This window comes from Stegastes partitus, unplaced genomic scaffold (genome assembly GCF_000690725.1).
Source record: "Stegastes partitus isolate 25-593 unplaced genomic scaffold, Stegastes_partitus-1.0.2 Scaffold1670, whole genome shotgun sequence".
NCBI lineage: Eukaryota > Metazoa > Chordata > Actinopteri > Pomacentridae > Stegastes > Stegastes partitus.
In genome coordinates this window covers 101680-113205 of record NW_007579401.1, presented here as the reverse complement: position 1 = coordinate 113205, position 11526 = coordinate 101680, and the positions used below count along the sequence as shown (strand labels likewise).

Here is an 11526-nt window from a genome sequence, read left to right as displayed (position 1 = left end):
TAGCGTGGGACCAGTTTACTGGGACTTTGAGGTTTCTGTCATGCGGACGCTGATGCTAGACGACACCTGTAAACACCTGTAAACACCTGTAAACACGTTCCTGTGAAGTTCTGGGTTCTTCCTGCTTGTGTTAAACCTCAGTGTGTCTTAATGTGTGTGAGTGTATTTGTGTGCATGTGTGTGTCTCACCTGTGCACTTGTTTACGTAGGCGTCGACCTGAAGAGTACGACATCCACGGCAGGAAGCGGCCGCGAGCTGACGGTCCGCCTGACTTCAGCCAGCGAGCAGGTTGTTGCTGACGGTTCATTCTCGCCTCACACTCAGTCACACTGTAAAGCTCCACCTGACACCTGAATCTGATCAGTTCAGCTGCACCATGAAGCAGGTTTAGCAAAGCCAGGCTTTGTTTGTGTTCGCTGGCTCAACAAAGACAAAAGCTCATAAAAAGAGATAATGATATCAATTACAGATAACGATATTGGCGTTACCATGGTGACCTGACACCTTGGTAACGCTGAGTGTAGGATGAACACACTCGTATTTGTTGTTACCATGGTGATCTGGTTTCGCAGGTTAAACTGGACTCTTCACCCACGGCTCGGCTCACACAGGAACTTACTAAACACCACAATTCATTTTATTTGCAGGGTTCATTCAGGACCTTCGGAACCAGCCAGTGGACAGGTGAGATGCTGCATCACTCACCTGGAAGTAGGCGGAGCCATCGCAGGCTGAAAACCTGCAGCTTGTGTTTGGAAGGTTTTGAAAATGTTGAAAACTGGTCAACTTCAAGACAGGACGTTGCTTTTAAAAAGCTAAAATGTTTTATTTTTGAAGTTCAGACGGAATTTTTTTAGAATCATGAAAAATGGAAATCTTGACAAGAAGCTTTTAATGTGAAAGTCCCAATCTGATACAAACTTATTCTGTTTCAGACGATTTTCCAGCGTAAGACGAGATGTTTTTCTCAATGGGGTGAGTCCAGTCATGTTAGCATGTTAGCTTAGCTCCATGAAGCAGATGGCCATGGGAGCGCTATTAGCATGTATCACGTTAGCCTCATATGTCTCATGTGTGCCTGTTGGCTTCACTGTGCTCACCTGTGCGTTATGTTTCAGTCCTATAATGACTACATGAGGGACTACCACCACAGCGTCGGGCCTCCGGCTCCCTGGCAGACTCTGGTACGACTCTGATGTTACTGATCATGCTTATCAATCGATCTGTCACCAAAGTTGAACTGCTCTGCAGCTGTAGCGTTGCTTCGCATTTTGTGACCAATACATCAATGATCTGCTAATCAATTTCTGGTAGTAACGAATTAACAACTTAATTGATTGAGCAGAAGGACATGAAAACGTACTGTGGATCAGCTGCAGTGCTGGGTTGTTCCACCAGGTGGAGCCTCTTTCTGTTGCTATTGGCAACATCAAGCAGGACGTATTGATCATGATGCGAATCGACTGATCATGAACAGGTCACATTGATCCCTGAGGTATCGATCAGGTGACTGAACTAACGATGATGTCATGTGCGTCATCAGGCGGCGTACCCCGGCGTGGAGCAGCCACCGACCCACCACCCCCCCTACTACCACCACAGCCACCCCCCGCCCCCCCCTCACCAGGCGTACCATCACCACCACCACCCCCCCATGCCACCACACGAGGCTCCGCCCCCTCGCTTCAGAGACAAACAGCGCGTCCCGCAGCACCGCGCCTTCACATCCAGCCCGGTCAGTCACACTCTGAGCTGCCGATCAATACCCGGACGTATCTATCAGTGATCTCACTGCCTGTTGTTCTTCCCATCATGCAGCACGACTACGACATGCGGGTGGACGACTTCCTGCGGCGGACGCAGGCAGTGGTGAGCAGCCGGCGAGAGCGGGAGCGGCAGCGTGAACGAGAGCGAGGCGGACCTCGCCGCGACCGAGAGCGAGAGAGAGCGAGGGACCGAGACAGAGAGAGAGAGAGGGACAAGGAGAGGGGGCGGTACCGCAGGTGACCTGATGATGTCAGAGGGGGCGGTACCGCAGGGGGATTCTATGATGTCACATCCTGTCAGCCCACAGGGCTTTTATTCTGTCAGTCAGCAGTGATTTGACTGATTTCCTGTTTTTGTTGAAAATTATGAGTAATAAATGACCTGTGAGAGGACATCATCAGCGCATCGTTAGTTTTATGTGAATAAAGTGAAAAATCACAAACACATTTAATGGTCAAAACTTTTATTTTGAAGGGGAAACACATCACATGTTTGATCATGCTACAAACACGTGAAGCTTTTTTACAGTGCAGGTGCAGATTTCCCAGAGTCCTCTGAGGGCCGTCAGGTCACATGATGAACCCCATAGACTGACACCACCTCACATTATCAAGATCCACATCAGCTGTCGAAGGACGTGATGAGAAGCTGCTTCCAACGAGACTCCAGCATGTCCTCTGTAGCCAGCTGGTAGCGTCAGTATTATGGGATGTCTCACAGAGTGAACAGTTTAGTGTCTATAGAGTCATAGAAACAATCATCGGCACCCTGGATGCGTTTCTGATCATCCATCCATCATCTCTACACCTTCATCCTCACCAGGGTCATGGGGGGCGGAGCCTATCCCAGCTGACTCAGAGTGAAGGCAGGTTCACCTGGACAGGTAACAGGAGACACCTGCAGCCCAGATTTAAAGTCGTGCATGTGACTGCTTCGTGGGGGTCCAGGTCCCTCTTTGCCTAGAGTCCCTCAGAACTCGGGGGGGAGGGGGGGGTTATAAGTTTATAATGTCATCTGTACTGTTTGTATTGGTGTTGTTGGTCCTTTGTCTATTATTACTGAAAAGCCCAACCAGGGACAGGAGCTGAGAATTAGCTTAATGCTATACACTCTATACGCAGTCCACCAGATGTTTCCTATGTAAAGATGGACGGTGCCTGATCAGATCAATAAATAAATGAAATAACGATGACAACCAAATGAATGTGGCTCTCAGCCCCCAGAGTCATGCCTTTTTAAGGACAGCACTGTGTTTTCCTGAACATTGCAAGCACTGATGATTTGGGACATGAACTCCATCAGTTTATGAGAATTTTGGATCCAAAAATCCAGAGCAGTGAGATACAAAAGCCATGTAGAACAGCCAAGCTGGTCCGTTCCATTGACTGTGCCAGATTGCCGTCACTCTTCTTGGTGTCCTAAGTACAGAGACCAGCAGGGCTGAGGCCTTGGATGTTCAGGACCAATTTGCCAGATATCCTGTTGCTGTGGTGATGGTGGACTCTGGCCCAGCTTGGCCCAGTAACACTAGAACACTAACTCTAGAACCGCCACTGCTGCAGACTCCATCAAATATGACTTACGATTGCTAAAAGGTGCAGCACACTTCTCTGTATGTCTTCGTAGTGTTGTAGGTGAGCTGCTGGTTGTTTTTCATTCACTCTGGACAGAGACAAAATGTGAACTTGACTTTGGCAAAGAAGTTCAAAAGGCTCTCAACAATTCCTCCTTGTATGCACACACACACCTACAGTCAGCGTTGCTGCTGATCACTTACACATCCCACACGGTGATGACACAAAATATCTCAGCAGTTTTTATAAGAAAGATGCTGTATTTCAGTAGCATCACATAGACAAACAGGGCTGCAGGTGGCGCTGTGGTTAGCACCGTGGCCTCACAGCTACAAGGTCGCTGGTTGGCGTCCCGGTGAGGACACCCGGTGAGGACACCCGGGATCTTCCTGCGTGGAGTCTCCATGTTCTCCCCGTGCAGTGTGGGTTCTCTCCGGGTTCTCCGGCTTCCTCCCACAGTCCAGAAACATGCTGAGGTTAATTGGTGATTGTAAATTGTCCGTAGGTGTGAATGTGAGTGTGCTTGGTTGTCTGTCTCTAAGTGTAGCCCTGTGATAGACTGGTTACCTGTCCAGGTGAACCTGCCTTCATCCTGAGCATAGACTGTATAAAGATGGACGTAGCAACCGGCCCTGAAAAATGAAGCCAACCTGGAAGTGTCAGAAACCTACAGCATCACTCCGTCCACTAGCTGCTGGCTCCACAAAGCCCTGGCTCCCATAGACTGGAACTGGAAAAGAAGTGATCACAGATCAATACTGCATTCCTACAGCTCAGGATTTTGTTCTTATTAGCTTTCAGTCAAATCCAGAGATCAGGTGGCCAATCTGAAAATAAATCAAGACTGAATTTTTAAGAAATCATCAGCATTTTGCGGGGCAAGGGGCGTGTCTGGCTTGATTGACAGTCGGCAGCGACCATACAGACGAAGCGAGCAGAAGGCGGTAAATGTGGGCGGGGCTGAGAGGGCCCGCCTCTCAATCAGTCTGACCAATCGCTGCTCCTATGGCTCCGCCCCCCTCCCACGATTTTTGCGTCACTGGCTCCAAAAATCCAAGATGTCAACCAGGAAGTAGCAAAACCCTGGCTTCATGTTCTCAGTGCAGAAACCAACGGGTGACGTCATGGCAGCTACGTCCATCTGTTATACAGTCTGTAGCTGTGTCTGAAATCACTCCCTATGCCCTACATAGTGCACTATATAGGGTGCACGCCATTTTGTAGTGCTGTTCAAATTCTCAGCGGTAAATTTCATCCACTACATAGTCACTCAAAAGATCCCACAATGCACCATAAAAAGTAGTGTACAGCCGATGGTCACTAACTGAGCAATATGGACCGTCATGCACTGAAAGGAAATGGAAATGGAGATGAACGAGAGCGCGGAAAAATTCCCGTTTGCTTTGTTAAATGTTATTTTACCCGGACAGTGAACGGCGCTAAAATTGCGGCGCTGGGTTGTGATTTGGACAAACTACACCACTTTATTTAAATTGCTTTTAGTTAGTGGATCCTGAAGAAACGCGCTCATCTGGTGTGTACAGCAAAATGACAATAAACTGGATTTAATTTGATTTCTTAGCTACGCAATAAACTGTTAATTTGATGTGTTTGTACGACGCTGTTGCAGCACAAATCACGGCTAGCGAGCGACGTGATTAACAGCTCGAGTAGTGTCCGAAATGATGCTTTGCCGAGGTGCTCCCTACATAGTGCACTATGTAGTGATCACTATATTGATCACTACATAGTGCACTATGTAGGGAGTAGGGAGTGAGTGGGTGATTTCGGACACAGCCTATGACCCTGAGTCAGCTGGGATAGGCTCCGCCCCCTAGTGAGGATGAAGGTGTAGAGATGATGGATGGATATGAAAAAGCTGCCGGTTAATGTCCTGGAGCTGAACATGTGGTTGTTCCGATCAGGACCGAACCGTGACTCAGTGAATTCAACCGTCACACTGATGTTTGATCGTTACAGCCTGTGGGTCGCACCGTCACTCATCCGGCGACCGGACAGACTCCGGTGGCTCCCTGCTCCTCCTGCAGGCGGCGCTGCTGCAGCTTCCATCCGTTTAAACCGCAAATTGAACCGAGGAAGAAGAAGGACGCTCCGTCGCTGTGATTCCGGTACCGGAGCTCCGTTCCTCAGAACAGACCGGACAGATTCGGTGTTTCTGCCGGTAAACGGCCTGAAATGAACCGTTAGAGGACTGAAGGGAAAGTGACGGAGCGGCGGGACGTGAGCAGGTAAAACCATCCGGTAAAGTCCCGGTGTAGCGGCCTGCTAACGGCAGCTAGCCGCTGTTAGCCGCTGTTAGCTCCGTCACTCTCCTTTATCCCTGAAATCCCGGTCCGTCCCAGTCCGTCCCAGTCCGTCCCGACCCGCCACATTCCCGCTCTGCCTGCTTCCTGACGTCACAGCACACCCGCTGTGACGACATACAGGTGACATCAGCTGCTATCAGCTGACAAACAGGCTAGCCGCTTCGTTAGAGCTGCAGGGGAGCAAATCTCGCGAGAGCAGCGGGCGATGTCATTATTGTGATAATAAAGAAAATGTTTTTTTTTTTTAAATGAAACTCTTTTGATCGTGATTCTGACCAGACAGGGAAACATTCGGCGTGTTTCTGTTCAGTCAGGAAATAATGATGAACAAGAAGCGTTTTCATGTGATTCGGAAGTTTTGCAGTGAGTTTGAGTCCAGAACAGTTTCACTAAAGTCCTGGACGTCTTTTATGGACCCGGTGGTGGTTCTCAGTGGAACCAGGAAGCTTTGGACTCTTTCACGGTTTCTTTGCTTTGAGAGTTTCAAGACTTTCCTTCAGGAACAATGAAGCTGCTGCTTCTGTGTGTCACGTGCTCATCTGTTGAAAGCCAGTTCGGTACCGAGTCGTGAATTTTGCAGCCGTGATATTAAAATGTTCTTTTTGATAATAAAATCAGCTTCATGTTGATGAGTTTGTTTTGTGATCTAAATGTCCTGTAACTTGTTCAATATTGATTATTGATTGTCACATTGATCATTGAGCCTCTCTCTCTCTCTCTCTGTCAGTCCTCACGATGCTCTCTCGACCACTGCCACTAAACGAGAGTGACGACGGAGGGCGGGGCCTGGTGGCTGTGACTCCACCCCCTGCTCTCCCATTGGCTGATGAGAATGATGATGATGATGACACACAAGCAGGTGTGTTGGTTTACTTTGTTTCTGTTATTTCAGTTGTTAATTTATTTGTCTGATGTTTACCTGACCTGACTGTGATGTCACAGAATCTTTGACTTTTCATTGGGCGCTCATGTTAGCATACTGATTACATCACTGCATCTCCTCTGTCCAGACAAATCTGAATGTTGTCGTGTTTATGTGAATTTGTAGGTGAGCTCAGGTTGTACATGATGTAATGTGCTGTTTCACCTCCAGGAGTTTTTTCCCCTCCTGTGCCTCTGTGGAGCTGCTCCTCCTCCTCCTCCTCCTCCTCCTCCTCCTCACCTTCCTCTCCTCCTCCTCCTCCTCCTCCTGCAGCCGAGGGGACAGCAGGTCTTTCTTCTCCCTCCTCTTATTTCTCTGATTCTCTTTTCTCCTCAGCACCTCCTCCTCCTCCGTCTGTAGCTCCTTCTGTTCGTCCTCCTCCATCTGTCTGTGTCGCTCCTTCCACCTCTTCTGTTTTCTCACCTCCTCCTGCAGCTCGTCCTCCTATTATTCCTCCTCCTCTCTCTGCTCCTCCTACATCTTCCTCCCATTCTTCTCCTCTTCCTGCGTCTCTCCATCGGTCCACTAGCTCCATGTTTTCTTCTCCTTCTGCCCTACTTCCTCCTCCTGCTGTGTCCCTCCTTTCTTCTCCTCTCTGTTATTTCTCTCCTTCGCTTTTCTCCTCAGCTCCTCCTCATCCTCGTCCTCCTCTTCCTTCTCCATCTGTCTTTGTAGCTCCTCCCATCTCTACTGTGTTTCCTCGTCCTCCTGTATCTTCTGTTTCTTCACCTCCTTCAATCTTTTTCACTCCTCCACCTGCTCCTTCTACCATTTCTCCTCCACCTCCTCCTGTTTTCTCACCTCGTTCTGTAGCTCCGTCTATTCGTCCTCCTCCTCCTCCTTCTATTTCTCCTTCTTCTTCCTCCCGTTTTTCTCCCTCTCCTCTCCCTGCATCCCTCCATCCTCTAATACCTTCCATGTTGTCTCCTCCTTGTGCTCCTTCTCCCTCCTCTTTTTTCTCTCCTTCTCTTTTCTCCTCAGCTCCTCCCCGTCCTCCTCCATCCACGTATTTAACTTCCTCTACCTCCTCTGTATCTTCTGCTGTTTTCTCACGTCCTCCTGTACCTCCTTCCCATCTCTCTCCTTCTTCTCCTCTCTCTGCATCCCTCCATCATCCTCCTACCTCCATGTTGTCTCCTTGTCCAGCCTCTTCTCCAGCTGTACGTCCTGCTTCTGTTCATCTTTCTCCTCTTTTTTCTTCTGCTCCTCTTCCTCCTCAACACTTTTCAGCTTGTCCTCCTCCTGTCTCTTCTCCTCCTTCAGTATTTTTCACTCCTCCCCCTCGTCAGACTCCTACCATTTCTCTGTCTAGCTCCTCTCCTCCTGTTTCGCCATCCCTCTTTTGTCCTCCATCTTGTTCTTCTTTTCATCTTTCTCCTCCTGCTGCTCCTCCTCCTGCCCCCTGCTGCCCCTGCTCCGCCCTCCTGCCCCGCCTCCTGTCGGCTCACCGCTTGGAGATGCGTCGCCTCCTGCGAGGAGCCGTGGCTTCACTCAGCCGTCGTCTGGACGCTCTGGAGAGGAGGAGCAGGAGGAAGAGGAGGAGGAGGCCGACAGAAAGCTCCTCCCACTACAAGTGTACCCCCGCCCCCCTCCAACCTTCATCATCAGACAGCGAGGAGTCGGCCACGCCTCCTCTGTCCCTCGCCCAATCACAGCAGAGGAGGAAGAGAAGGAGGACTCACAGAGAAGGGGAGTTTCTAGAAAACAGACAAGAAGAAGAAGAGGAGGAGGATGATGGGAGGTTTGTGGGGAGGATGGCATTCTCCTTTAGAGGAGGAGCAGAGGAGGAGGAGGAGGCGCTGCTGACGCTGCACAACTACACCCAGAAGAAACGCAGAAGAAGACAGGAGGGAGGAGCCAGCCAATCAGAGAAGGCCATTGGTGTCATCATCAGGAAGAACGGCTGTAGAGCACCGCTGCTGCCACGCAGGTGAGACAGACAGACAGTTACCTTTACTCACTGTTAAACACAAAATAGTTCAGATATTTATTCCCACCTGCGCATCACATGACTCCCAGTCTGTCCAAGTCTCAGGTGGCTCCAGGATCTCAGGACTGCATTCTAGGTTTGTGATGAGTGGTGAGGTGGAACCTCCTCTGTTCAGAGGCTCCTAAACCACAGACAGAAGAAGAAGGCCATCGACTGCAGCTGGAACAGGAGAAGGACACCGTCCATCATTTACCAGCTTTATCCTGCAGAACACACATTAGGGGAGTACAGAAAACCTGTGGTTCTCCCGACTGGACCTTCATGAAGTCAATAGAGTTCTGGAAAACACAGCAGCACACCAAGCAGAGAAGAAGAACAGGAGGAACAAGAGTGTCATCCTGAAGGCTAAGCAGTGATGTATCTGCAGTCCAGTGCAGCCAGGAGAGCACAGAGCTTCATAGAGCAGAGAATTAACGACAGTACCGAAGAACGTCGCAGCAGAGCAGCATCCAGCTGCATCTGAAGGATCAGAGACACTCTGAGGACATGAAGTCCACATTCTGGACAGAGGAGATGGTCTGAGAGAAGAATGAAGGAAGACATCAAACTGGAACCACATCTCTGAACAGAGGAGGAGCCACAGCCACTCATCAGGTTCTTATAATGCAGCTTAAGGGTTCACTGGCATCCTTACCTGGAGACAGGTAAGTCATTAATGGGCAGAGTCATGTGATTTGGGGTGAGAATGAATACGTCAAAGTCCCAAACAGCTGGAACTGAGTAAGAATCTGGAGTGAAGGTGGAACGTCTTCAAGAACCAGAATAACAAGTTAGGTTCCACTAAAACTCAGGGTTGACGAACAGCAGTGAGTTTAACGAGCAGCTGCTTAATTCTTCCTTCTCGTCCTCCCAGCATGCCCCGCCCCCCTTCCCAGCGTGCCGTGCACATCCTCCAGTCAGCTCACTGCGGCCTGACCTTCAACCAATCAGGGGCCTTCAGCATCTCCTCTGGTCAATGGTGTTTCTCTGGCTTGGCCCCTCCCCTCTCCCGCTCCTCCAATCACAGTGCTTCCTGCCTGTGGCTGTGCTCCTCCTCTTACTCCTTTAACCCCGCCCCCATGCTGCGCCTGTCAGCAGCTGCCGTGGAGACGTTGTTGGAGTCAGTGAGGGGCAGAGCTTGTTCGAGTCCCCTGCGGCCCCTGAGGGACTGGACGGCCCCGCCCAGTCTGAGCAGCGATCACTGGTGGGTGTGGCCTCATATTTAAATGTGGCCAATTAATATTCATGTGCTTGTATTCAAATGAGATCACTGACCGTTTTCACAGTCTGTTTAAGGTCAGCGTTGTCATTAGACTGAAACCTTGAGCTCAGATTAACTTTGTGTTTCCGTCCCCACAGTTACGTTCGAGCCTCCACTTCGAGGTAATTTTATAACTGCAGATAAAACACGTTTTATTTGAGTAAATCTGCTTTTATACGCACCTGTTTTTGTTTACATTTAGTCACTTGGCATGAAAACCACTCACATATGTTAATGTCTGTTGCAGCTCAGCTTTTCCCGTCCGAAGACAGCAGAAGCAGCGAGCCAATCACAGTGCTCAGAGCCTCCGCCTGCCCCGGCGACGAGCCCCGCCCCTCCCTGCGTGTTCAACCAATGGACTGCCTGTTGCGCTCCCTGTTGTCCAATCAGTGGCCGGCTCAGAGTTTCTCAGCAACAATGGAGAGGTGACGTTTGTTTCTTCATTTTTTTGTTGCTTCTCGCATTTGTTTGGTTAGATTTCAGGTTTTTAAATGTTTTTATTCACAGTGGACTCACTGATCTCCTGTTTTCTGTCCTGTCAGTGATCTTGTTGCTCTTCGTTGTTGCTTTTGCTTCTCAAACATTTTCTAAAGTCTTTTTCTTCTTCCTTCTTACACAGCGAAGTAAACGAGTGTCACAGATCCGAATTCGCCGGGCATCGCCTCGAGAAACGCCGCTCACACCGATGGGCCTGCCGAAGGTGAAAAGGTGAGGAGGGGGTGGAGCCAAATCAATAGTAATAACACCTGAAACAGAAAATCACAGTTCAAGAGTCTGAAGCAGAGGGAAGGATGTAGCAATCATTATCGCCATAGAAATGTATAATAAAGGCTAGCTGCCTCATCCGCGCTGTCGGCCAATGGAATAGCACGGCCACACTGGCGGCCATCTTGGTATGGTCCGCTTGCTCACCCATAACATTGTGTTGTTGTGGTGCATGGACTTTTTAAGCAACTATTCAGTTTTCTACCGATTTCCAAACAGTTTTGTTTGTTCTAAACGTCAGCGGTGTAGTTATAACACTGCACTGATGGATAATTATGTTACACTCTCACGGCCAGCAACAATTAGTATTTTAATTATTTGGTATTGTATTTTTATAATTTGAATTGTAGCCACGTTAATGACGTTTGTCAGAAACCAAACCGTTTGGAAATCCGTCCAGATTGCAGTGAGATCAGAGTATCTACGTCTTACAGATCACTCGCCTTCCTTCATGGACCACAGGTTCCACCAGAGAGCTGCCCCCAATCAAGATGGCCGCCGGTGATGCCATTCGAAACGCCGCCTTAAGACGTCTAACCTTTATATATATATCTATGATTTCACCTGGCTGTGCATTTGTTGTCATCTTGTTTTCACTTCATCTTAACTTTCCTGTTACCTTCTGGGTTTTAAATAAAGTTTTTTTCACGTGACTGTTCAGATTAAAGAAGAAAGAGTTCAGTTTGGAGGAGATTTACACCAACAAGAACTACAGAAGCCCCTCCCCAAACAGGTAAATACTGACTCCTCCCCAAACAGGTAAATACTGACCCCTCCCAAACAGGTGAATACTGACCCCTCCCCCAAACAGGTAAATACTGACCCCTCCCAAACAGGTGAATACTGACCCCTCCCCCAAACAGGTGAATACTGACCCCTCCCCAAACAGGTAAATACTGACCCCTCCCCCAAACAGGTGAATACTGACCCCTCCCCAAAC

General features: G+C 49.1%; 2 protein-coding genes and 1 long non-coding RNA gene across 5 annotated transcripts in view; all 3 read left to right on the top strand.

Annotated features, from left to right (window-relative positions):
• The window catches only part of ythdc1 (YTH N6-methyladenosine RNA binding protein C1), a 15782-nt gene extending 13568 nt beyond the window's left edge, over positions 1–2214 (top strand). Inside the window, exons 11-16 of the mRNA XM_008301420.1 lie at positions 210–289; positions 649–685; positions 937–976; positions 1120–1185; positions 1545–1736; positions 1820–2214. Of these exons, the coding sequence (XP_008299642.1) occupies positions 210–289; positions 649–685; positions 937–976; positions 1120–1185; positions 1545–1736; positions 1820–2008 (604 nt within the window). The 3' untranslated portion in view covers positions 2009–2214. The remainder of the gene's footprint in view (positions 1–209; positions 290–648; positions 686–936; positions 977–1119; positions 1186–1544; positions 1737–1819) is intronic.
• Positions 2215–5434: 3220 nt separating this feature from the next.
• LOC103371927 (uncharacterized) lies at positions 5435–6799 on the top strand. Its single transcript, XR_520966.1, has 3 exons — positions 5435–5591; positions 6397–6528; positions 6763–6799. It is a non-coding gene; the product is annotated as an uncharacterized LOC103371927 (long non-coding RNA).
• Positions 6800–7657: 858 nt separating this feature from the next.
• Positions 7658–11526, top strand: part of wu:fi75a02 (serine/arginine repetitive matrix protein 1) — a 5100-nt gene continuing 1231 nt past the window's right edge. Inside the window, exons 1-6 of one of the 3 annotated variants that reach the window (XM_008301418.1) lie at positions 7658–8521; positions 9588–9764; positions 9920–9943; positions 10069–10246; positions 10441–10529; positions 11248–11319. In XM_008301418.1, the coding sequence (XP_008299640.1) occupies positions 7719–8521; positions 9588–9764; positions 9920–9943; positions 10069–10246; positions 10441–10529; positions 11248–11319 (1343 nt within the window). In that variant the 5' untranslated portion in view covers positions 7658–7718. The other 2 variants (XM_008301417.1, XM_008301419.1) reach the window with 2 other exon arrangements.